General features: G+C 40.6%; 1 protein-coding gene across 7 annotated transcripts in view; it reads left to right on the top strand.

The window, feature by feature from the left end:
* Positions 1 to 8,346: 8,346 nt before the first annotated feature.
* The window catches only part of cadm1a (cell adhesion molecule 1a), a 244,019-nt gene continuing 224,563 nt past the window's right edge, over positions 8,347 to 27,802 (top strand). For 2 of the 7 annotated variants that reach the window (XM_086013344.1, XM_086013343.1), the window contains exon 1: positions 17,855 to 18,130. In XM_086013344.1, coding sequence (XP_085869470.1) covers positions 18,058 to 18,130 — 73 coding nt within the window. In that variant the 5' untranslated portion in view covers positions 17,855 to 18,057. Of the gene's footprint in view, positions 8,541 to 13,340; positions 13,394 to 16,567; positions 16,646 to 17,853; positions 18,131 to 27,802 lie in introns of those variants that run through there. The other 5 variants (XM_086013348.1, XM_086013341.1, XM_086013346.1 and 2 more) reach the window with 5 other exon arrangements.

Below are 27,802 nucleotides of genomic sequence, written 5' to 3'. Positions count from 1 at the left end.
AAAAAAAAAACGAATCCGAAGATGCCCCAAGTCACTTTTCACTGGCAAAGTCAGGCAGCTAGACGGATTCAAGGTGAGAACGATCGACTAACATTCTGATACTTTCCACTAACTGTCACTCACGTCTTGAATAATTCATGCTTTATTCTAGGGGGCTAAAAAAAGGATCTCTCTCCTAACAGGTAGGTACTGTAGGCACCAGACAATGACGCAACACCAAGCTCGGGAGCTAGCATCAGCGAGCGAACGACTCCTCTCACTCCTTGGGCCAGGACACGTTGAATATACGTAAATCCCTTCAACCTTACACTCAATCTGTTGACATTTGCGTTTTCCCTTTTGGAATACTTAAGAGCATCAGTGAACAGGGATGAGTAGAGTAGAAAGCCCCTCGGACTAATCCCAATACCCAGGACACACTAAAAGTAAAAGAAGAAGAAAAAAACAGAAGCAAGAAATTAATTGTGCCTAATTTGCTGCTGTCTAAGCAGAGATTGGATTCCGTTTAATGCTAAACAGACCAGCTCAGGAAATAAACACACTGCTAATTTAAAATGCTCCCCAAAGTGTTTCTCGCTTCTCATTCTTTCTAACTGCACTCTCCAGAAGAAACGTACGCAAATTAGAGTGTTTAGGTTTCATCCCTGAGTGGGGGATCCCAAGAGAGGATTCTAAGTCAGACTTGAGCGTAGAAGATGTCCTGAGACTTTTTTCAGATGGCACTCAATGACATAAGAAATTTAGGGGGAAAGGCAGGTGAGTGCCATGACAAACGATGAACTTTTTTAGTGTTATACAGTTTGAGATTTCACTCCCTCTTCAGTAACGATTGGGGTTTCAAAGGGGTGAAGCATTTCTATACAATTTCAGGAACCTTTGCACTTCACAAGATACTCTTCTATGGGAAATTACGATGGGGAAGCGGAAATATTCTAAATTGGAAACTTTTTATTTTGCTATCTGAGGGTGGCTTCATGGAAATGCATCACATGCAAACATCAATAACGGGCATAACGAAAGCCAATTCAAGACAGGAAACGTTAGTTAGGGGAATCTGGCGATTATATTTGTATTACACCACACATATTTAAATTGCAATTTAAGAAAAAAAATCTAAAATAAAGATCACCCATTGCCGTTAACAACCTCTTTCTTGCCAGAGTGCACAGAAATTCCAAAATAATACATTTCGCCTTTTTGTTTTCGCAATTATCAAGCATAATCATTCAAATACTTACAGTCAGTCCAATTTAGATGTGAAAGGTGAAAAAGAGGCAAACTCTACTTCCTAGAGCGACACTGGCAATTCTACCGGGAATAAACTAGCTAAAAAAAAAAAAAAAAAAAGACAGTTACGTTAATTAGGGTGAGTTAGTCATGCGAAGGCTATTAAAAGCTCACTCGGACAGGAGCATGGACATGTGACTGCTTTAAAACTGAGTCTGGAGTTGAATTTTTACGTGAAAACAAGATGGGGAATTAAGGGCGTCCCTGGGATGACAGTGACGGTCAGTACTATCCAGGTTGTAGTGACAGGCAATTTTACACACTCTCTAATTTAGAATGGAAATTTCATGCAGAGACCAAATGGTGGCAGTCATGTAGCACCCTCTGAGCTTCTGAACAGGCCTAAATGGGTTGTAAAGCTTAGGCATGGAGCTGTATATAACACTCCAGTTTCATACTGAGCACGGGCCATTACATCACCGCCGTGCTCAGGTGAACAAGTAAGCCTCGCGCTTCATGTACGCCATCAGAGCAGGATGAAGCAAAGGTGCAAATATTGTGGTCATGCAAATATTCGTGGCATAGATGCTTTTTTTTGGGGGGGAGGGGGAGGGGTTAAAAGCCCCTCAAGAGGGGAAGTCTCAAGAGGGGTTAGGAAATGTGATCTAAGCTTTTAACAATAAAAAGCAGCACTTGACTAGCCTTGTAGCCGCCTGTCTCGCTGATCATTTATTCCAGAAAAAAACAAAACAAACCCACGTCTGCTTTCCGAACGCAGCACCGTCGTCCGCATGACAAGAAAAGTCTTCCCACAGGCCAAATTTTTGCTACCTGCCAAGCTCAGATACGAGATGCAAGTGCATGAAAATTCATTAGCGGCGCTCGGGGTGATTCAGCGTCCCTTTGAAGAGGCAACGATTTCAAACCGGCTTTTTTATTTCTATTGCTAATGTCGGAGCCCTAATGCATCATCCCGTGTCACCGACATGACATTAAGACCCAATTAGGACATGTTCTCAACACGTTTGACTTGAAAATATTTTGTAAGTTGGTGGAATCCAACCAGGGACCGTTTAAGGACACATTCCTAACTGGTACCAGAACCTCCACTGAGGCTCAATTTACGAAACCAACATGTACAGTCTGAATTTGTCTTTTTTTGGGGTGGTCTTGGGGGTCGGGTTATCCCAAGTATTTTGAACATCAACTGTTTTGACTTTATGTTGTGTCATCTGTGCCTGGATCACAAGCAAGGGAACATTTCTTTCCCACAAGAACTCATCGTGTTCCCCCACAAGTCTTTATAATAGATGGGTTTCAAAATGTCAGCCATGTTTCATTACTCTTGTAGTCGCCTGTTCCCCCTTCCTAGCACAACATCAGTTCTCAGCGTGCTTGGAGGAGTGCGTTTCACAGTGTGGGTATGTGTGTGTGGTCTTCAGGGTTTTACTCCTGCGGGACCAATTGTGGGATCTGGAGACTGGAGTTAGCTGTCATAAGACTCTTACTTCGCCATCCCAAAGTTATTCAGCAAAAAAAAAAAAAAAGAAAGAAAGAAGCAAAAAGTTTGGACCATTCGTTCTTTGGAGCCACAGTGCTGTGTGAAGTGTCTGTGCCGTATTCTTTTGCTTTGTGTTTTGGAAATACAGTACAATGGAAAGTGTAAAAATACCTCATTTGACCACAACTTTCAGGCAAAATACAGATTACAGATATTTAGTCAGATCATCATCATTCTGAGGTTTTCGAACATTTACCAAAGCGAGACCTGTTTGTCCAGAGTGGCTCAGGTGTGAATACTTGTTTGTGATGACAAGCTTCGCCGATAGGTCGCCACGGTTCAATTGACGGCGCCTCTCTTTTCACACGTTCCACCTCGCCGCTCACGTTAACGCGCAGCGCTTATGTGCTCTGACACTGTCTCTGTCTTACCCATAATGCAAGTCGCTTGCACATCGCGGGGATTTGCTTCACATATGGCGAGAGTGGCTAACTCCAACGAGCACGGTGGCAGCATCGAACTTTCCTGGAGTGAACGAGATTGTTTATGTCGTTCATGTCTTGTTTTGCGGATACGATCAATGACGCCATTGATCGATCTGCAAAATATGAACCGATCATACCGATTAAAACCGACCACCGATTTTGTGTAAAATGCTAAATATCGGCCAAAACGATCCAGCCGATCAGATTTGGGTGAACTCTATAAAATACACTTTTCCAAAAGTGCAAATTTTTTTAATGACATCATATACTGTATTTTACTCGGGATGTACGTATTTATATTTGAAGTGAAAATTCAGCATACTTCAACGTTGTCGTCTCCAACATTGAACACCTCAGATGTCTCATAATATGGAAGAAAAATAAATAAAAACATTACTAAAGTCGTCATGTACTTTGTATGTACTTTCGAGATGTTAGCATATTGAGTGCCACTTTTGAGTCTTCACAATACCTTCTTTTGTCTAAAATGATACAGCTTTCATAAAATAACATATGAAAGCAACATAAAACAAAAACTCGTTGCTTCTTTACAATACTTTATGTACCCGTCAACCTCAGTCCTTTTTTGGACAAAGGTGACAAAGGTAGAGTGCATTAATTAACGTGCCACCGGTCTCATGCCGTCCACAGGATGTTAGACACGGGCACAAAGAGAAAGGAACAAAGTGCACCAAACAGGGCTGCATTGTTATAATGGCTCAGTGGACTCCTGCTGCAGGCTTTCAGAAAACAATATTTACAACGGCAGTTATCGTAAACATAATCAAACTAGAAGGACACCGGGTACAATGGAGACATCCATCAAGGCCAAATTGGAATCATACAAAGACTGTGCGCAGATTAGATTGACATGGCAACACAGAGAGGCTGAAATCTGATTGGACAAAAGAAAGTGACACAGAGACCATCAGTGATCTGCTATTCTATTTTATCCGTGTGATCATAAGGAGAAGCACTTGGTGAAACAACAGATACTTCCATTCATGTGGTACTAATATGCACCCTTCACGGTAAACAAACACAGGTAAGCTAACGTCAACTGTATTGGATTTTGCCTTCCTGAGACAAATATTTCTGGTAAGACGCTTTATTGAACAGACATTTTATACTTTGGCTGTATCTTAGTAGCTTGTGCTTATGCAAAATCAACTGAATTGTCTACCCCCCAAATCTCAGTGATGGTCTTGACTCGGTCTCGACTCCCAAAAGCCTTGGTCTTGTCTTAGACCTGTTGTTTTCGGATCACGTGATCTTGAGCGCCACACTATTGAGTCGGTTCTTCTTTCATAACTGAACTGTTCTTTTTATCTGCAGTAGTCAAGACAAAACAAAATTAGAAATTCCTTCGCGCGTGCCAATGAAGCCCAACAATGGGGCGTCCTCGTAAAATACAACCTTCACAGACAAATATTTCCAAATGAAGTTTTAGTGTCGCGCAGGGAGCTTGTAAAGAGACCAGCACATATTGAGAATTCATTTTTAATTCCGAGCGTGAGTGAGTCACTCCCATAAAAAAAAAAAAGGAGGCCCTCTTTGTTACAGGCCCCGTCGACAATGGCGCTGCTTTGATGCGCATTAGTTTGATAAAGTAAGCATTTATATTTATAGATGTATTTCATTCAGCAGGCCGGCGTGGAAGGGGAAATGCAAACAAATGGCTCGTTCACAGGTTACGCAAGGCTGCTCTGAAACCTTGGCGTTTGGCTTTGCATCGTGAGGTCATGTCGGTGATCTAAAGCAGCCGATTTCATCTTGTCTGGATGAGCGGAAATGCGGCAAGCAAGGATAGATGGAAGGATGCAAGGAAGCGAAGGAGAGTGCTCAAAGGAAGGAAGGAGGTAGTAGATGTCATAAAAGTAAGAGGGAAAGGAAGCATGCAATGATTTAACACCGACTAAAAATCCTGATCCAGGTTTTAACTCCATTACTTAAGTTTTACTGTACTTTTTCTTTGGCTAATTTTATGATGCGACCAAAACTATGTAAGTACTTTTACTTAATTTTTGTTTCATCATCGTGGTGAACTTCTTTTTAAATTAGTCTGAGAGAAGTGTTAAACTACAGTTTTTTGACTTCCCAGATGCCGGCTTTTAAAGCAGGAAAAAAAGGGCGTTAAACATTTATACCTCTCATTTGGTAATATTCATAAACTCAACATTTCAACGCATAATGACACAAAAGCGCCCGTGTTTGCATTTAACATTGATGCTCGTTACGTGAAACGGTTGGCCTTTAATTTATACGAGCGGCCCAATCGACGCACCGTAAAGTGAACAGACACATAATAGCGTCGGATTGATTGCGCCGACGGCACCAAAATCTAACATGAAGCTTTATTATTCCAATTGAACGCAGTCCTCTGAAAGGGATCAGATGAGTAGTTGAATACGGCTCTGATGAAGAAGAGTTTTTTTTATTTTTTTTATTAAGACCTACCCACTGAACATCTTTTAATGAGCTAATTTCTTATAGTGATGCTCCTGTATGGCTGTGAATAGCTGCTAATACTTCAGGGAGAAATATGTTCAAATGATGATACACTGACGTGGCCAGCTGATTAGGAGAAAAAATAGTACATATACATATATATTATGCCATTGTTGTATATTAAATAAGATTACTACTCTTTTAAAATACTACTTTATGCTTTCATAAAGTTAACCATTTGTATTTTTCATATTTTTATATTTTGGATTACCGGTAATTAGCCAATTCACACTGCCATCATTGTAACCATTTGTGGAAATAATTTTTATTTTGGTATTCACAGACCAAAGTAAGCGACTTTATTTTATGCAATGGCAAACTGACATGGCTTGCAACATGATTTAAAATGGGAGCAAAAATGAGTAGGCAAAAACGGTGTTTTCCCAAGTTTGTCGAGATATCTTTCTGAGGTACAGCGGTGGCCTTTAAAAAGTATGGTGTGTCCTCGGCATACAGTATGACGACTACGCGTGTTTTTTTTTTTTTTTTTGGGTGAATGAAGCAAGTATGATGAAATCCAGGCAATGGCCTGCTTGGCACCAATGATCAATGACAAGAAAGTAGCAGCGTGTCAGCGAAGGACTTGTAGGGCGGCGTTAAAGGAGGACATGTACTCCCCAGAGGAGCTCGTACGAGGCCTCCGCCGCTCGGTCCTTGAGTCGAGGAGGTGAACATGCTTGAGCTGACGACTTGTCCAGCCATTTGTCAACGTCTCTGTTTGCTCTTCTCGCAGTTTAAATTACATTCCATCTCTGAGTTGTCCTCTCCCGTCTCTAAAAAGACAACAACGTTGAAATTACAGATTACGAATTACAGTAAACTACAACCACCCCTGCATCGTGGGCGAAAAAAAGGGAAATACATATATATATATATATATATATATATATATATATATATATATATATATATATTTATAAAGATAAAAACAATACCTCTCTCCGTTGCAATGGCAAATGTAAGACTGGTTCACACATGGATCCTATAGCCTATACTTAAAAAATGAACATTAGAATATTCTCCTGAAAAACCGCAATATTTTGCAATACTGATGCAAAGAGTTGCACATTTAAGTTTTACAGCGTAGCCAACCATTGGCGGAGGAGCCAAAATGGTGACATGAGAAATGAAAACATTGCGTCAGAGCTTTACCTGGCTTATCACTATAGCTACCGGCGCCAATACCCCAGGCACTGCCCCGCTGAAACAGTCTTTGTGAAAAAAGGTCAAACCAATAAGAAAACCTGACACGTTCGCCCTTTCTTACTCAACAGCAAATTAGCTAACAAGTCATAATACCGAGTCATAATTCCGAGGTCACCGCGTCATCGGGAGAGGCAGCTAATTGGCACCGGAGCTGCGTGGCTAAGGCAGCGAGGCCATGCTAGTAACGTACGTAAGCGCTAGTGGGTTTTTGCGTGTGAAATAACGGCCGCGGCGAGCTCATGAGGGGGGCAATTATGTCAAAGCTGTGCACATCCAAGATAACCCGCCGCCTGACTCAATCTGGCTAAGCCCCCGCGGGGTGGGGGAGGTAGGGGGGAAGGGGGTGGAAGGAAGCTTGCGGCGGCTCCGGAGAAAAGCGAATGAAGGCTCGTAAACAAGCAGCTAACAAGCTCTGCACACATGATCAGGCGTGTCTACGCTAGCCATCTGGATTATAGCGGGAATGGTATAAAAAGCAGGCCCATGTTGGATTCATACTCCAGAACAATATAAAGAGAGCGGTACCTTATCTGACCTTGAATTGCAACTCAACTGACGTGTAGCTAATGTGTTCCCTGCTATTTCAAAAATCTTTTTGAAAAGGTTTGTAAGTGCCTATAGATGCCATACGATGGTCACACTGCACCATGTAAAGCTCCTCAACTCACTTCAACAAGTTTTTTGTCACCAAGATGACACAAGATGGCACCAAAGTAATTTGGAGAAAATTGCCCTGTGGTGGCTCATTAAAAAATTCTAAAACTAAATTGGAACTGTGCATTTGATTCATAAGTAATTGGTAATGGGGATGTTAGCTTTCCTTTGTTTTTGTTTTTCCAGCGTTCAATGAGGCGTAGTTTTACAGATTTGCAGGGAAAACACTAAAGTGATTCATGTTGATTTTCTGGAAATTTTCAGAGTTGTCTGCCTCTGTCTTGATAGCAGTAGAAACAAAGTAACAAAAAGCTTCCAGTCCTCGTGGAGGTGTTGTGTCGTGAGCGCCGGCTGCTATCATGTAAATGTTCAATTAACTCTCAGCTCAACAGAAACTTCTCATTCATTTGCGTTATTACAGATAATTAGCCACTTGGCCTTGCTCCTCTTGTATTTTGGCAGCCATTACTGTCAGTACACCGGCAAGTAGAAGGAGCACATAAAAATTGACACAACAGGTATTAATCTTTTGAATGACTCTCGGAATTAAAATATGTATTTTTTTCCCTTTTTTTGGGGGGGGGGGGGTGTTGTGGGGGGTTATCCACTGTATCTCTATTGTGGGCTTGTTGGGTTTGAGACATTCCCCTTGAAATTTGTGTTCTAAAGCATCAATGTAAATCTTGCCAGGCACAAGCCAGGACGGCTAAACACAAGGTGAGGTCCTGATTGGGTCCTGCTAACATTTAAAGTAGAGGTCAAGTCAAAAATGTTCTATGTGCCCTGCACTACTCTAAATATTGCAATCTGGTTAATATTACATTTATAGAGTAGCCTAAGAATTAAGCAGAATAATACACCTGTTTTTATCAATCTCAGGGGGCTGCCATTTTGTGGTGGGCCACCACCTGTTGTCAACTGAAATTGACGTCAGAGTGCCCACCAAATCCAAAATACAGGTGAGCTGCATGTCTTCCTCAGGGATTCACCTTAGCCAGTATGTGTAATGTTAATACGCTAATGTTGGCTTTGTGCTAATTACAAGAAGATAATGCGCTAATATTAACCAAACTGATGCTAATAGTGCTAATAATTCAGTGGTATTAATCACTGCTATTAATGCTCAGCCTTAACAGCGGAAGTCACCCCAAACATATTTTTTTCAAGAATATGTTGCCAGCAGGCCCGTTAGTTGAAACACAGCATTCTGATAAATTTTGCGTTTATGGAATATAAGTTAAGCAACAAAATGCACTCGATTTTAGCCATCTCCGGGGGCGGCCATTTTGTCTTCTGTCGACTGAAAATTACATCACGGTTGACCTGTTTTCTGAATCTGAGCCGTGATTAGTTGTTGTGAGCAGTTGTGATGTCATTTTCAGTCAACAGAAGACAAAATGGCCGCCCCCAGAGATGGCTAAAAACGAGTGCGTTTTGCTGCTTAATCAGAATGCCGTGTTTCAACTAGTGGGCCTGCTGGCAACATATTCTTGAACAAAATATGTTTGGGTTGACCTCCGCTTCAAATGCTAATGGCGCCTTGATGGACGCTTTACTATTATTTGCTGGAATATTTCATTGTAGTATATTAGCACTGTAGTGCCTATCACTAATTGCTACTCTAACTTTAACATTTAGTCTAATGTTAACAATCTATTGCGCATACCTAGTATATTGTTTTAAATAGCTTGGAACTGTCTGTTAAAGCCTTATAGTTTTAAAAAGAAGATAAGGCTTTTAGTAGAAAGAAATGACAACATCTATGCAAACTGCTTGCAATAGAATATCCCTCCAAGGTGCTGTTGTCTGTGATGACGTTGTACTCGTAGTATGCAAATTGCAGCGGATCATAATCATCTTCAAATGCTTTTTCGAACCGCCGCTGTACGAGATGATGCAACTGTGGCGGCATCCGCCTGGAAAGTTGTCGCTTTCCATGTTTGCATGAAATACCGCGACAAATACGCTCACCTCTCCATAACCTTCCCTTCCTCTTCCTCCTAAGAATGTGTTATTCATAATCATTTTGAAGTCTGCTGAGGAGAAGAAGGAAAAAAAAACAAACAAACCATACACTCCAGGAGAATTCCACACCAAACGTGGGAACAATCGTTTTTGAGGAACCATGCCAGCGAACTGAACGTCCAGTTTTGCTCCGCAACCATTTGACCATAGCAAACACTTGGTGTTATCATCTCGAATATGGTTGAGAAAAAAAAATCTATTTCTCCTCCACTTGAAAAGTTCCTTAAGAAAATCATAATGGGCCCTCTGCATTCATTACACCTAAATACGCAATACATTTTAGTAGCTGTTTTTACATACAAGGTCACACACACAGAAAAGACCTCACTGAGGAAACGTCTCGCAATATAATGCCGTTAATGTGCAATCACATATTCAATTATGGTATCTCTGTCAAGGACAAGGACAAAAAGTGTCGCAAGTGTTTCCCACAAACCAGGAATGGTCATGCACTGATTGTTAATATTTCATGTTTTTATATTCGGGTTAGTTGTGTAAAATATTTTTTAAATGGCTCAGGTTGGCCTTATAGCTCGGGTTATGGTGGTTCCAATGTCATTCAGGGACATTTTTTCACATTGTGCCCATGGGAAGTAATGAAAATTGTTTCAGGGTGTTGTTTTCAATTAACATTTAAAGGAGATGTACATATCTTGTATTTCTCGTTCACAATTTAAAAGCTCCAAGGGGTTGTAATTATGCGGTTTTGTCAAAATATCAAGAATTCATCAAAAATAAGAGCATAGCTTTCACCCTATTTACTCTATTACAAAAATTAGCCCGTTTCATCCAAGTGAGACCCATACTGTATAATTCTGGGCCAATGGTGTGGCGGGTTTTCGTTAACATGACAAATGGAGCGGAGCCTGAGCCTTGCAACTAGAGTAGCTTCTATTGGCAAGAGCATAGCCCTGAGTGTGCGGGGAATGAAAGCGAATGACCATAAAGATAATAAAAGCATTTTCACTCATTGAGGCAGCACTTCATATTCTATACTCTGAGTTTGTAGCACATGGACATATGCCACCGCATCATCAAATTCCCAAAACAATCAAGTATATGACGCTTTTCAGAAGCTAACGCTAGTTTTTGCATTCATCAAAATGCAATGCAGCTCTACTTACCTTTTGACTTTGGCATGATAGCAAGGGTGTCGTATCCGTGGGGGATATGGTGGTGATATGTTTCTGCATGATAGTGGGTAGTGTTTCGGAGACTGTAGTCCTGCTGTCACTTGAAAGTAGCTCAGGATCTTCACCCAGCCTATCTGCATAGCCAAATGTTGATGTGCAGTAATTGAACATCTGCTATCTTTATATATAAGTTGAGTGTGAATCAACAGCGCCCCTGCTGTTTGCAGCCATGTAGTGCTTTCCATTTCTGCCCCAACTGCTTTAAGGTGTGGTTAAATTAAAAAGGCCGCATGATTCACATAACTAACGACTGCTCAACAAATTGGTTTTGAACGCGTGATTGTACGTTAGTTTGTACTTTACAAAATTAATGTTAATGGCGCATTGCATCAAGCTCCTCAGTCTCTTGTGGTGCGCTTAATAAAAGAGGAAGGATGCAATCAGCACAGCCAAAATAAATAAATAAAGTAAAACGATTCAAGTGAGCCCCAACAGACGGGATCAGCAATGTACAATGTGACCCCTGAACCCATAATAATGTTCTAAATTCCCGCCTGCAATCGACTACAGGGTGCCGACACCTTGTCGGAGGAGTGCAGCTTTTGCGAGGAACTCAGCCCTGAATGGAATCTCTCAGTTTTATTATTGATTTTGCCCGCAGTACTCATGCAAATCAGCATTTGAATCTGAGTAAACATCTACAATTTTTGGGCGTGCTCTACAATTTGAGATGTACTCTGTGTTCAATTTTTAACAAACACACGAAAAACAAGCTTTTGGCATGTTCACAGTTACCTGACTTGTTTTCAATGTCAGGTCACTTGAGAAAATGCAGTTGAACCAAAAATGGAAGGCTGGAAAGATATGCCGGCATTGGCGAGAAGCCTTTTCGAACATTGATGCCAAGCTCCAGCCACATTAGATGAAAAAAGCGTTGCAATTAAGCGTCACCCATCTATTGTATGCAAGGCTCAAAATTTTTTTTTCTTTGCGTAGCAGTTTTGCAAATCAATGAGTTCATTTGAGGAGCAACTTTCTAATTTTATGCAGATTTTTTTTAAGTTCATCCCAGGGACCTGAAGCAAGGGTTTTATCAACCAAAATAATATGGCAAAAAAAATGAACGAACAATTGTTTATAATTAACCATTTCATTTTTTAAATTAACATTGTGTAGAGCATCAAACTTTAATTTCTTGATGATCTATTGTAATATAATTTTCAGAACACTTCGCAGACCTCAAATGACTCCGCAACGTGTTCAGTCTCAGCAGTAGCCAGCTGAAGCTCATTGCTAGCTAGCTGGTGCACCCGCAGTAGGTGTCATGAGCGCCGCAGGCCCAGCGAAGCTTTTTGCGACATCTGGATGCAAATTTTGCCTCGTAAACTGCGATGTGAAACCAAATGGTTGCTTCGGACGTCTTTTTCAATGTCTGGCATGGGTCCTTGCGGCTTTTTCATGCTCACAATACTCGTCTGCTCAATTTTGTGTTGATCAGTGAGACTGTTTTTGAGGGGCTAATCTTTTTTAACTTTCTAAAATTGGTGAGATTTCAGATATTTGAAACCCCCCAAAAGATGATTAATTTGCAGAAAGAATAAGAATAAACACAGTGATTATTGTTGCTCCTTAGCTGTGGAGTATGCTTGTTTCGGTGAAATTTCTGTTAAAGTCGTCTCCATGCAAAGCGCGCGCTTAAGTCGTCAGAAATCTCTTCACAGCGCCAATCTTCCAACTGGCACATCTTTTGAACCTCCCCTGCCACTTTCCAAGGAATTGAGTCCTTTCTACTTTGCACTCGGCGTGTTCACGCAATTATGTGAAATAGCCTGAAATCACCATAGAAAACAAAGTCTTTGGGATCAAAATTGAACCAAAATAAAAGTCATGATTTTAACCTTGTTTTTTTTATCACATCTCAATTCTGGATGTGTTTTGTGAGGACTTCATCACAACAAGATGTGTTATTATTCTCATCAGCGTGCTGGCAACAGCCCACGTTATGATGAGGAAAGCTTCTTTGAACTTCCTGAGCCTCTCGCTACCCCTGGCTCTTTTCTTTTTGGGTGGGCGGGGTGGAATGGTGGTGGTGCGGGGTATGGGAGGCGGGGTGGTGTAGTCATCGCTTGGCTTGTCAGCCTCCGATCCTGCCAAGCTCTTGAAAGACCAAAGGTATGGACGGTTCACAAACAGAATTTTTAAATCTGGACCACATCAAAGGCCTGAATAGGAAATCACAATAAACTGCCGGGAATGTCAATGAACCGACGGAGGACAGCATGAGAGAGCGCCAGTTTGGTACTTTTCTTTAGATGCAATGTTTATGTGCATATAAGGTTCATTTCCGAATTGGAGGACAATTAGGCATCAAAATTTTGAAAAGCGGACGATTGTCTTTATATGTTTATATGTGTGCAACAAAATCAGGTAATAAACCTGATCCAGCTGAATCCATGAATAGTACACTTTTATGAGATTTAATTTGTCATCATATTTTTTTACTATATAGATTATATAGATGCTACAGATTTGATAGATGTTTGGACTTTGACCACTAAACTTTTCTTTTTTCTAATTCTAGTTATTTTACTTTCTTTTCAGGAAACCTAGAGGACACTAACTGGAATCCAACCTATGAACTGAAGATGATGACAGTAAGTTAGTTGTGGATAAAAGTGCAATATGATCCAATATCAATGCCAAAATCTGAGGAAAACCACAATTTCTGTCAAGACGTGTATCCAGAAGAAGTCAGCATGATATAAATCACCAACATATACAGTAAAGGCCCCCAACGTTAACACAGCCATAACATTTTACAATACTCTCCTTCAAAATGTCAAACATTTAGCTTCCCATCTCTAGTCCTCAGTGGCTCAGTTATGACTTACATTTTGCTCACATTAATGATATGTATTTTTTTCATTTTTCATTAAAAACAACTTGTCTCTTCTTGCATGTCAGTCATCTGCCAACGCCTGTCCAAACAGCAGATGTTGGCCCATTTTTCATTCCATAAATGTCCCCAACATTTTCTTCTTCCTCGTGTCAGATAAAAGACGGATAGCTTTATCTGACTCGCCTTTCATGCGCAAACGTAGCGCTGCGACATCAACGATTCAAACGACGCCATGCATGTGATAGCAATCTTATCTCCAAAGCGCACGTGTAGCGGCCACGCAAACAACTTTCTTGCAAAAATGCCGTTGCCTGTTAAACAGATGTTTAAAAATAGAATTTTCTGGGCCGGGACCAGGCAGATGGAGCTTTTGTAGATCACAATGGCGGCATGATCACCATCCTTACAAGTGTTGAGGCTCCAATGCGTGAAGCTGACAACTGCATGCACCTTTGTGTGCACCTGGATACTTGGGAATTTAAAAAAATGGGTCTTAAAAATGTTTTTGTAAGCGCATCTGTGAGGGTGTGGTTTTCTCAGAATATTATTATTTCTTGTAAGATCTTGGGATTTCTTGTTTTCTTAAAAAAAAAAGAAACATCTGAATCCATTCTCACAAAATATTTTTTAAAGGATACAATAGGTCTTTTCTCAAAATGAAATAAATAACATGAAAAATCTTTCTATATTTTAAATGTATTTTATCAACTATATTGTGTTGTAGTATGATGACTTATAAATATGAATTTTATTGAAATGTGTTTACAAATATTACTACTTTTTTTTAAAGAAAAAAATATCATTCTACTATGGTTGCCTTTTTATGAAAAGTTATTTACTCATTTATTCATTAAGCCCTTTTTTTAACATAAAAATAGGACTTCTCAAATTACTTTCAATTTAACTTTTATTTTCTTATACAAATCAGGGCTGCAGATTAACTTTTTGTACTGGTTGCACTGGTGCGCCCAACTTTTTTTCTTTGTTGCCCCGGCACAAAAGTTAGGTGAACCCAAATTGTCCACTGCTTCACATTCAACACCACAGATTTATTGATTCCCTCCTTTTTCAACAAAATTACTTTTTGGGATAATATTGACTGGTAAATGATTTACTAACAATCCACTCATTATAAAGTACTTTATTTGAATCACAATTCCACAAGACAGGTAACTTTTTCAAAAGTATTTGTGCTTCAAGTGGTTTGTGTCAGTTGTCAGTTGTTGATTACAACTTTTGAACATATTGGGCCTTAACTTAATACTCGTGAAGCTGTCACTCGTTCTTACCATCTTTTTATCTGCAGCTATTTCCATTCTAGATTTGACGGGCGTAGGTCACTCACCTAGGTCTGTCACATAACACTTTTTTTTTTTTAACAATATACAATATTTTCCCAAAACTACTATGGTGATAAACGATAATATTGTTTTTTATGCTGCTGATATTATAATAGAGCATCTTATTATTACTTATTGAGTACATCTTTTTTTTAACAGCAAATAGAACATTATTGAACATTAGCATTGAAATGTAGAACAATGAATAAAATATGTTTGATACATTTTAAAAAAAATCAAAGTACAAAATAGTCGGGACTCTGTTCACAAAAATTGAGCTTAAACAAATATTAAACATTGGTTAAAGGGTATAGAGAGTCACTAATGCCTTCCTCCTCCATCTCTCGAAAGGCTGGTCGCATAAAAAATAGGAAACAGTGATTTGGATGGATACAGACGTACAAAACAAAAAGACACTGTCCCCCCTAGAAATACTGTGACCATGGCCATTGTTCATAGAATCCCAAGGACATGTTTCCTCCTGGTGGCTGCTTGAGTCGACTGTCTGCTCTCACTTTTAATCCGCCACACTATATTTTTCAGAAATGCTCATTTCTGTGTGACTGTTCATTGTTTCAAGTATTCGTACCTCTGCTGCCAACCATCTGGTCAAGCTTTTGGTTTGACTCGTGCCTAGTGAGCTACAGGACCATTAGATGGCGATGTTGATCACATGATGACGGGATAGGCAAGCCCTCATGCTCTGTTTAATCCTGAGGATGCTTGAATAGTAGCCCCTTGATTTACAGTTTGGAGCTTTATTTTCCTGCAATACTTTACACCAGGGAATCGCTCACTACAATATGCTTTTACAATATTTTGGGAGTTGGGGCCATAAAATGTTCAGTTACTTATAAAAAATGAAATATTTGATCATGCACATTTTCATCAGCAGTTCTAATGCAGGTAATTTTTTTTTTTTTTTTTAACTTAACATTTATACTACTTTCTTTCCTCTACTGCAGGGCGTGCTAGCATGAGAATTAAAAGGATTAGGATAGAACTTTAATATTTATGTCAGGCGAACAACGAAAATCCGTTAGGCATCTCCCAATTTGTCGTGTTGAGGCATAAAAACAAATGGAAGCACACAATTATCAAAAAGCCGCACGCATTTACAGAATATTCATGATATGGTAGTGGTGTGATTATTTATATTTAGGTATTGCACAGATTTTTATCAGGCAGTATTGCACAGATTGTGTTCATTATGTAGCACTTTTTACGTGTAAAGAGGGGTATCTTTAGTTCTTATTGTGAGGTTGCAAGGATAGATGCATTTCACAGTTTGGTGGTGGTATTTTTTTTATTTGGCGTTTCTAGAATTTGGTGTCGTCAGGAAATTTGACGATGGCGTTGATGGGATGAAGGGGAGAACAGAATGAGTTAGAGGAGGGGACTGAGAATACATCCCTGAGGTGTCCCCTTGTTCAGAATGAGAGTGGAGGAGGTGTTTTTTCCAAACTGACATTTTGCGATCTGTTGTTTAGGAAGTCCAGTATCCAGGTGCACATAGTTAACATTCTTTGGCTTTATCTGTCTGATTTTGTTTCTTGGTTCTTACCTATGATTTTCTTCTTTCCCTTAAGGCTTGCAGTGAGCAAGGAGGCGCGCACCTAGGAGCTATTGCTGAACAGATCCCAGTCTTGGAAGTCTTGGAATCCCAGGTGCGGATGATTGGTTAGCTCCTCATCTTAAGCGCTACATGCTTGCCAAGAAGACGCTGGACTGTTCCTCTAGTGCTTAATTTTGAGCTGTTTGCAACTTGTCTCGTTCCTGAATTACTTAGTACAACTCTCTGAATTTGCTCCTTGATTTTGTGTCTGTTCCACTAATCACAAACCGTAGCAGTATTTTATGTTAAGTGGGCGGGCACAAGTATATGATAATAAATTTTCATTGATAGTTTAGCTCTGACAACTACAGTGTGTAATGGTGGTGATCCTGCGTCGTCCAAGTCACACTTACTTGGGTTTCGAACCTGTGCTGCCACCACAGCGCCAGCTGGCAGATGAGTGTGCTGACCTCAGAGCTTAAAATCCTTGGCGGCCAACTCAGCAGCCAGCTGAGGTATGAGATTTTACTAACGTACACTTGCAGCGCAAAATGGCATCCATTACACTCATTGAGAGTAGTCGACTTCCGCACCCACAAGGATTTGGGTCGTGAACATTGGAGATGTTTAATATTTAAGTTATCGGCCGCGAATGATTTCGTACCCTATCATCGGAACAAATACATTCACTTAAGTATAGAGTTTTTTTTCTAATATAAGGGTACTTTTTTGGTTGTGCAGATGATGCAGATAATACTGCACCATTTAAAGTGACTAGTAGCACATTAATTGTGATACAACTTTGCATGTGCAATGATGCAGAAAGACCTTTGAGCGCTTTTAAGTGTCTGGTGCCGTGGACTATAGATCAACGACCGCTGTACAAATATTTTGAGAGCTAAAGCTACAGTGATCAGTACGATAAAACTGTCTTATAGGGATGTGAAAATTGGCAAACTTTTGAATGTCTACTGGTTTTACTATGCATTTGGTCTTTGTTCAGAATTATCCGTCATTGTGTTGATTGAAAATGTACTTATGATGGTATCGGTACTTGAGTGAATACTCATACTGGTATCGGTTTGGGGGAAAAAAATCATATTGAACATCCCTAACATAAGGATAATCTTATAAAACACAAGATAGTCATTTGGCATTTGATGTCCTTATTTGGGGAGGGGCAAAATTGGGACAAAAACAGCCCGTCAGGTCAAGGGGGGCTAGATTGCAGTTTGCTCCTTGGCCATCTACCACCGGCCCTGGTCCGTGTGTGTGCGGGAGAGAATCACCCCCAAAATGGCCATAAGTTGAAAAGAAACTCGCATTTCTCCCCGTCATGACGAGTGAGGGGTACCAAAGAAGCGATTTGCCTCTGCCTGCATCTTATTGCGACGGGAAGGCGGGGAAAGCAGTGAGTGAGTGAGTGAGTGAGTGAGTGAGTGAGTGAGGTGGGAAGTGGTGGGGGGCTCCACAGTAGGTGAAGCCGCTCGCTTGTCGCCACCATAACTGAAGCAGGTGTCCAACATGGCGAACGCAGGCTGCGGCTCTCTCGCGACTATCCTCTTTTTATTCAGCTTTCAGGCAGCTCTTCTCCAAGGTAGGTTGTCTTCCTTTTCCGGGCTGCCTTTTGTGGACTATGCACTTTCCCCCCATCTTCATGCGTGTGGATTTTCAAGCATATTAATCATCTTTTTCTTTTCGCCTTTTTTGCGAAGCTCGTGACCAAGCCGGTGGATGTAATGCTCGCTTTACTGTTCGTAAAGTTGGACATACTAGTGTTAAATGGAGATTTTTCGCATCACTTTGGACAGCTCGCCCGCCACGCAACTGGGAACTCTTGGTGTGTCGCATTCTGTCGTAAAAAAAAAAAAACCCCAAAAAAAAACCACACACACACACACATGCTCACGTATTGGGAGTTGCGGTCCACTTGACTCTGTTGTAAATCACGGCAATAAAACAAACACCGGTGCGTTCAAGCGCTTCCTTAATGCAGAAGCCTCTATTGAAACGCTGATGTAAAGCTTTCGAGTCCAAATAACGTCCAAAGTGTTGCGTACTCCATCTATTTTGTTGTATTTTTTTCGTGTTTTACAACTCGCGCAACACCATGAAGCTTATTGCATCTCCCTGCTTCCACAGTTGGTATACTGCGTTTTCGAAGTTAAAATTCAGAGGGAACTGTCGTCCTTTGGTGTTGTGCGCATACGCCGAATTGGCAACGATGTGTTGAAATAGGGATTCATGTCTTTAAGGTGTGTGAAATGTGCTTGTGTGCCCCACGGGGAAGGGGTTAATGTGGATGTGCGTGGATTGTTAACGGGGCTCAGGAGGGTCAGCTTCAAGGTATGCAGCAGACTACGGGGGGCGTAGTGTTCCTTTCTACAGCCATGCTAGTGAGTTGGATATGCAATGCAACGGGATGGTTTGGGGTGAACTTTGTATGTACAGTATATTGTTGACTGCAGTGTGTTGCTGCTTGTTTTTTGTTGTTTTTTGGTATCCTTGCACTGCTTGGGTTCAGGTTTATCCATCTCACGCATTGCCATGGAGATGTGATGGAATAACAGCAGTCGACGCACCCTCACCCCACCACCACCACTACCCATCACCATCACACCGGCAACGCATTCACATCAGTTACACAATCATGATGCAACTGGTAAATTGACTTTGTTGGAACTATTTCTTCAAGGTAATTGTTTCATGGTTTAGGCCGGAGTTGGGCAACCTGCGGCACATGGGCCATATGGGCCCATCATGCAATTCATAGAGAAAATGTAATTCCAACATTTACTTATTTTCTGATATTTTTTTTTTTCAAAAATGTAGTATGGGCCTCTATAAACTTGACATCACTCTTTGGATAAACCATTTTTATGCTGAGTTGGTGCCTCTTAATGTTGGAGGCTGGCAGATGTCTGTCGCGTTGTGGATTATACGGGAGGCTTAATCCAGGGTGTCGCTTTTATCCATGAAAGCGCTGTGGACCGGTCATGGCGTTTATGCCGAGTGAGCACAAAACCAAACAAGTGTGTGTTGTTTTTGGAAGCAGCAACTTCTGACTCTAGCTTCATTGCAATGGCTGAGACAAAGCACGGGCGGCATTTGCACAAAGCGTATTAATTATTTACCCTGGCCAGTGCTGACTTGCTTTGTGTTGTTGAGCATTGCAGGATGTTTTTCTTTCTCTCTTTTTATTCTTTTCTCAAATACACATTGAAGAATTATTAAGCTTAAATTAAATTTGGGCACCTGAGCCAACATAAACTTGGTCAGGAGATAACATCCACTGGCTGTGATTCAATCACTGGTATCTTTACTTACCTCTGCCAAGAAGCCTAAACTTTGTGTAAGGGTGGGGCATGGGCCAAGAAGAACCCATTACAATTTGGTGCAGATCCAGAATTTTCATCCTTCTGACTTGTTAACATTGTAGGAGGGAAGGCCACATTCTACTTAATATCTTGATGAATAATGTATCGGTCTTCAAATTCAGGGGGTTTGGGCCTGATCCAAATTTTTAAAACTGTATGGCCATGACAGAAATTTACAACATTATATTGAGGTTGTGTGTTTTGCAAAACTCATGTTTGTTGTTGGCATGCACTACGCATTTGACGTGTGTTTGTAGGATGATGTCATCACTCCTCTTTACAATAACTTATTTTCCGCATTCTCCTTCATGTACCCTTTAATTTACTCAGTAGGGCTGCAGCTATTGAATATATATATATATATATATATATATATATATATATATATATATATATATTCGAATTGATTATTATTCTGATTTATCGTCATTTATTTTGCAATGTTAAACAACAATACCAATACAAATTTGCACGCGGGTCACCTATTATTTTCATCCACTCGGGGTCGCCATTCTCACGTTCTACACTGTAACTATAACTTTTAATGTGTGTGGCTTTCAAAGGTGGGGCGTGACTTGGTGAGTGACGTTTGTGTCAGCAAAAGAGTGTTGTTTTCTGTTTTTAGCTCAGAATAGCCAGTCTGTGTGCTAAATTAGCTAATATCGATACGTTGTGTAGGTGATCGTTGCAGTACATAAGTTACTTCTGCCATATGCATTGCACTTTATTATATTATCTCAGTAGCATCATGAAAATGATGCACAGAAAATGTAATTTTGTTGTCATATACTCTTCTATGCAATTAATCTAATCAATTAATCCAATCTAAGTGTGATGCTTGTTTGCGATACCTTATGGGGTCATATCAGGGTGAATATATATATATATATATATATATATATATATATATATATATATATATATATAAACAACAACATCCCTCAACTCGAGATGAAAGCACTGATTAATTAAATATTTGGCTGTTTAAAATTTAAAGAGCTGTGCAAAATGCCCAGTGGGAGTAATATCTGATGTAGTTATATGGATGGCTGAGTCTTGAGCTGAAGGATGACTTCAGCAGCTAAAACCACTCATTAGAGAAGTCTTGCGAGATTTTAATTTTGGGGTCTTGTGGGAAGTGACAAGTGGAAGTTCAAAGTTTGTCAACTCGTGCTAGTCTTTCATAGGGATAGGCATAGTCGATTAATTGATTGTCAAGAATTTGGTGGGTTGTGTTCAGTTGATCAGTCGTCTTGAAGCATTTAAAGCAAAACTGAGAGTACTACTTGGCTGCAACTGCCAGAGTTGCTGTTGAGTCTGTCTCAACTCCTTTGCTGTCTAAAGTAGTGTAGGTTGACATATGACTTGAATGAGCATGAATGGCTTTAAAAACTGGTGCCTGACCGGGTGAGTGACATGGGTGTCAGAGAATGAGAGTGTAGTGTTGCCTTGTTGCTGTTAGCCAGCAGGTTGAGTGACATTGTCATCTTGTGTATGTGCTTTGTACGTTTTTTTGCGTTGTTGTTGTTGTTTTTTTTTTAACCATTTGTTCAATAAAGACTGTGTCACTTGTGGAGATTTATAATAGATTCTAACTAGCGGTGATTGGCTTAGATATGTTACATTTTGTTGGTGATTGTATACATTCTGTTGTGGTACACAACACACACTTTATCTTCCTTGTTAAGTGTGAAATGATCCCAAACTTTGGACATTATCTACCTTTATGGACTCTTTCCTCCTGGTTTGCTGCCATTGCGCGAACTAATTTCTACGCAGGGTGCTCTGTGAGACGGCAGAAAAATTAGTCTCTGAAAGAGTGATTTCTGCGCAGTTTCGAGGCAGAGATTCTGATTCAACCTTTTCATGTAATCGAATTGAGTTATTTGAATAATTATTACAGCCCTAGTTGAGTTCTCTGTAAAGACAATTATTCGTCGGAAGAATAGATTCCAAGAGACGTCCTGGGACTTGATGTGATATCAGTAATAGTAATAGGAATAAGCACAATAATCAATATAAATGTTGATTAATCATCCGTTGAAGTAAATTGACTTGTCACGGAACACCTAAAAAAATAATAATCTTCTTCAAACTCGGACTTATGTGACATATTGACATACCAGTTTGTGAAAGCTAGATATTTTTCCGCCTTTGCACAAAATTGACATGCAAATTGTCTTGTCTCGCAGTCACAAAGTGGCACACTGGGTACAAAGTGTCATTCGGCTTTCAGCTCAACCAGTAGGAGTCCCGCTGATGAAAAACAGGTGCGGGAATGGACTTGCTCGCTGTCTATATCCCTCAACAATCCCTTCAAGTGTAATGAAGAACAATGCCTTCATTCCTCAGGGGGGAAGGAACCCCAAGTGACCCGACTCACTCCCGCCCCACCGCCCTCCCTTCCTCTTCCCCTTCTCCCGTCGACGGCGACCGTTGTTGGCAAGCCAACAGATGACTGGATCGGGTCGCATCTGGCCTCTGTGCACTTAGTGTAATCAAAGCGAGAAAAAAGCCTTTACGGCCTACTTGTCAGTGAGCCGTCTGCTGATGGGATGTCAAGTACGCACCTTCCGCTTCCGAATCTCTAGAGGTGGCCGTTTGAGGGGGAGGTTGGTGGGCGTGGACGCCAATCTGTCGCTCGGAAAACAGCCTACTTGCCGTGGGCGTCTAATTACAGTGAACAGTTTGACGTTGTTGCATTTGAGACCATAGGAAAGGAGTCAAAACTAATTGAGAGACGCGTGTGACACGAATACATAAATTCACGTATTTAGTTAAAATTGCTTTGACAAACCTAAACCAGGAAGTACAACTGAGAACTCAAGTGGGATTCACAAGAAACCTCAACTATTTTAAGTCAGATGGATGTTTATTTGTCATGTGATGGCATTGCAAGGTGAAGCACAAGTTGAAGAAAACATGCGTCATCACAGAGTAGCCTTAGGCCAAAAATCCCAAACAAACAACTTCAGTTGGGATGAAGCGGACACACGGCTTTGTGTTCTGTCGTTGAGAGGAAGCTATAGACACAAAGTCTTCCCTTGTTGGAGGAGTTTCATCTTTCAAGTGCTGACCTTACCCCCAAACTCCCTGTCTTCACTGTCAAACTGGTTGGTCTGGGAAATGTATCGAGACATTGTTGACAAGTGAAACCTGAAGATTTTTTTTTTTTGCAATCATCTGAGTAAAGACAAGTGGCGAGTTGGAGGACTCCGTCATCTTAATATGCGGTGAGAGACTCGGTGGCATCAGACGCTCTAATTGGGCCCTTGTTCCCAATATTCACAGATACAATTATGAGCTGGACAATGAACGAATAAGGATTCAATGGCCATCATTTTTTCTGTCCACCACATAAACAAAGCATCTGCCGTTATGGCTGTCGTTATCGGGGAGGAAATTAATGTCTTTACAGAGTACAATACCGTTCGCTATCGCCCCACAGTAGGCTCGAGTGATCTTGCGTCTTCCCACTTTCATTTTAAACTACACTCCAGCTCGTAATACGTCGCAGGAAATTTGCTGCTGATGAGACCCTTCAGGCTCTTGACTGTCTCCAATATAAATGGAGCATGCCCCCCCCCCGCCTCCTACTATGCTCACTTCTTCTCTTCTCTCTTTTTGTCCCAGCTATTGTGACTCTCTTCTTAAGGGTTTCTTCACTAGTGGGTGACAGCTGCCACTCAACATTTTTATTTTTGCCGTTTCCAATTGGATGTTGCTGATGTGAAGTCTAAACTTCTCTTGAGCAGAAATGGTAGATTGTAAGACTGTGGCACAGCGACAGGTTTAGTAATAGTCTACAAACTTTTGACCACTGACTTGTTAGATTTAATTGAGAATAATAGTCAGCCAAAGATTTAAATGCAGCAAAGTCAACACAGTCTGCTTGAGGCAGCCTGAAATCCACTCAATACAACATCTAAATTGAAATACCAAAAAACAATTTCTTTGAAAATGGATTGCTTATTTTCATCAAGGAAGTTTTATTGGATAATGTAGTTAGAAATTGCACAAATGTAGCAGTAGCTCGAAACATGATCTGACCGCATCTCAGATGTACTCTGATTTGTGGTAGAAGTACATGGCAGCAGTTTGCATCCAGCTTGGTCATTTTGCCATATTTTGTGACGATATAGTAACAGTTGAACCGAATGGTCATGTCGACTTTAGCACTCTCACAAAAAAAAATTTAAAAAAAATCAGAAGTCATTCAACAACTCTCAATAGGTTATCAGGAAAGCGCTTTAGATGCCAACGGCAGCATCGCAACGCCTTTAATAGCAAGAAAATTTGTGGTCACACAAGACCCAGGATGCTCAACAGGTTGTCCGGGATCCCCTTATTCGCTATTCAGTCAATTCGTACCATCCTAAGCCCAGACACTTCCCTCAGTCTCAAAGTTGTCAAATCAGTTTTGTAGGCAGCCTGCTTCTGAGTTGTAGTCAGGGTGGAAGGTTTGCAACGTGAACAGACTTGAGGCCTAAGGCCCCCTGTGTAGACCATCACTATCCCTGACACGTATACATTCATAGCCTAGCTGTAGTCTGTGTCACTAGTGAAGTGTTAAAATCCATAGAAGAGTCAGCAATTGGTTGAAAAAGTAGTCTTCATTCTTTTCCAGGTCTGGGAAACAAACTGCACAGATCCAACGCAGTTCAGAAAAAGTGCCTGAGGTGTGGGCATCCAGCCTCTGGCGGGGTGGGGGGATTGTAGTCATCCAGTGCCCTCAAGCGCCCTGTGTTGGGTTCTGAGATGAGAGATTTTTTATTTTTTTTTTTTTTTTTACTCTCACCTCTTACTTTGTGGTCGAAATTCGGCTGGAGCAGCTCACGTGTTTATTGCACAACATTGTTGCGTTTTCTTACCTTGTTTATACTGCGCAACACTGGCAAAAGCGCACTGTTTTGTAGACCTTCGGCACTCGCGATTCAATAAGCGTCCTGGGAATGCAATCCCACAGGAGGTAAAGATAAAGTAAGCACTTTCTCCGGCAAAGGTAGCAAAAAGTAAAGTGCCTGCACTCCCTGCCACTGAAAAAACTTTAATGGACAAACAACCAAGGGGCCTTTTGCCGGGTCAGGGCCCTTTTAATGTTGATTCTGGTCGGTATGTCCGTCCGAGCAGCCATTAGGAGCGAGGTGTGTGGGCACCGTTGTTGCTGTCAGTTTTGCCCATGTCTTGCATAAGTAGCGGTTGTGCGTTTCTTCTAATTATCTACTATTAGTAGCCTTTTTTTACAGCAATCGCAGTGCCGCCCAAGCACACTTTGCACTGCGTGGGAGGTGAAAGACTGCGTGGAACAAAATGTGAAATGCGTTCTCAATCTGCTTTAATTATCTTCTGTTTCAATGACAACTACAAAGACGTGCCTTTAAGTGTGTATGTGTTTTTGAAGAATAATAACGCTTTACCTGCTACCCTTGCCCTTCCAAATCAGACTTAAGTAGCGTATCAAACTGTAAATGTTTTGCTCGAAGCATTACGAAGCAACGGCACATTTTCGGGGCTTACGAGAATTGTTTAAAACATCAGCCGGGTCTTTGTCGTCCGCTAGAAGTAAGAATTAAAAAGAAATGTTTGAACCGGACCCATTTCCAAAAAGCGGTTCTCGCTGCTTTGAAGTGTACAGTGTTTGTTGGGCTTCACTTGGCTGTCAGATTAATACCTTCTTTTCTGAAAATGAAAAATGGTTGAAGGAGCAGTTAATCCGCATAAGATTTTTTTTTTTCTTTTTTCTCGTAGGATAAGAAGCTGCAAATCTGTCTGTGTATTGATTTGACCTCGCATGACAAGGTCTTTCTAATTTCCGCTCCGTCGCTGATGGCGGAACAAAATCTCATCTCGTTTGTTTGCGTTATCCATTATTCCAGTTATGACATTACCAGGAACTTCTAAGAAAATAGAATAACTGAGAGCAAGAGTGAACTGTGAGAAATGTATTCCAACACGTTGAACCACATGATTTGTTTGGCTTTGTTGTTAGAAAGATCCTGTTGATTAAGTTGGTATGTACATTTTTTTTTACATTGTATCTTAAGACATAATGTTTGTTTTGTTTTTCTACAGTGATTCTCAACAAACTTCACATCAGAAGCTATCGTACTTGTGATGCACATACTAATCGATTGGTTGGACAATTAATTTTTAATAATTCTGTTGATCTACTTACCATTTAGAATTCTAATGCAGCCCATTCCGACAGCAAACTAGGCCAATCCAGTTACTTCAAGAATCAATACAACATAAGTATGAACATTAAAGGAACATTAAATTGGGATCGCCAAAAATCCTTTGCATTCCAAAACTATCAATCGATTAATCATCTTCTCTTTAATCAAACTTGAACTACCGCAAGCGGAACTGACTTGATCCAATCCCTTATTTATTTATTTATTTATTTATCTATTTATTTATTTATTTATTACAATTCAAGCTTGAGAGTCAAATTTGAAATCAGTGACCGCGTGTTACCCCTTTACCGCCGCCTACGCATTCGCCCCTCTCTTCCCGGTTGCCGTACAGCCTCCGTTTCATCTCTGACCTGTCGGAACAAAGCTAGCGTGGGATGGGCGCTTCACGCCACAGTTTTATTACCTCCCACACCCGAATGCTTTGCCAATAATTGCAGCTTAGGATGCTCACATTGTGCTTCTTAAAAGCATCATAACACCATCCTACTGTACGTGGTAATTCCCCCCTCCCCTGCAACCCCCCCCCCCCCCATCTATCACACAGTAAAATATACCTTGTCTTGGCGAGGCGACAAAGTCAATATAGTTTTTATTTTAATACTTTGTATGACTGATTTTTTTGCGTAATGTTTTGTACCGGTACATTTGTTTTTTGGGTAGTTTGTGATGACATTAAATGTCTCTGCCACAGGGTGTCCAGACTTCTGTAAAATACAAAGAAAAAAACAGCATTAGTAGTAGAAGAAATAGAAGAAGCGAGGCTAAGCTTATCTTTTCATATCATAACTACATTACGATTGCAAACTCTAATTCTCCTCGTTTAGTCTATTGTGTCATCATGCACATTTCTCGACAATCAATTCCACTTCCTTGAAAACCTAAAAATCTTCACAAATCAACGGGTTGAACCGATTTCAACAACTTTCGGACGTTGGTGTTGTGCGGCACTATATCACAAAATTTGTACAAGAGTGAAAGTGTGTAACCGGACTGTAAGAAAAAAGAAAAAAAAAAAAAATCCATTCATTGTCATTCCCTGTCGGGCCCAGCTGCTGCCACTTCAATCTGCTCTCTATTTTGTCACACTAATGCGCCGAAAGATGACAAGGGTGGGTCATCTCGGAGCGGAGCAAAAAAAAAAAAAAAAATAGCACGGGCTGAATGTGACAGCCGATGTCAGCCTGCCTTCTATTTCGTTGTACACATTGTGTGGTGGGGAAAAAAATAGGAAAATGGAAAAGACTATGGGTCATAGCTGAGGGAAAAATGGCAAAGTTATAGTTTGATTGGAGGCTTCAGTAAGGCTACGTTTGAAAGATTTATCTTGGAAGGGTTGGCCGTGCATTTGATGACATGCTGCGCCGTATTGCGTATGCTTCATAGTGGGCTGCCATTTATTATATAAATGACTATAAACCATCTGGACTTCCAAGTAAAAGTATGTCGATGGAGCAGGTCCATCACCACACAATGTCCCTCTATTGATTAAAGTAATCCAGTCAAATGAATAGCCTTTGTGAAATTAATCCTTATGTTATGACTGTTTTTCATTAAGGAGTGAATGTCCATGTACTGTTACAGAGACCAAAACATACTTGAGGAATATATTAGTTTGCTTTCCAGTTGACGAATATAAACGGTCACGGCAGTGAACAAGTTATCGGTCCTTTTTATATTGCTTTGAACGCTGCTTCC

Source organism: Filicampus tigris, chromosome 17 (genome assembly GCF_054856515.1).
Source record: "Filicampus tigris isolate MCC_2025a chromosome 17, RoL_Ftig_1.0, whole genome shotgun sequence".
NCBI lineage: Eukaryota > Metazoa > Chordata > Actinopteri > Syngnathiformes > Syngnathidae > Filicampus > Filicampus tigris.
The sequence above is the reverse complement of the archived record's forward strand: the minus strand, read 5'-3'. Positions and strand labels throughout refer to the sequence as shown.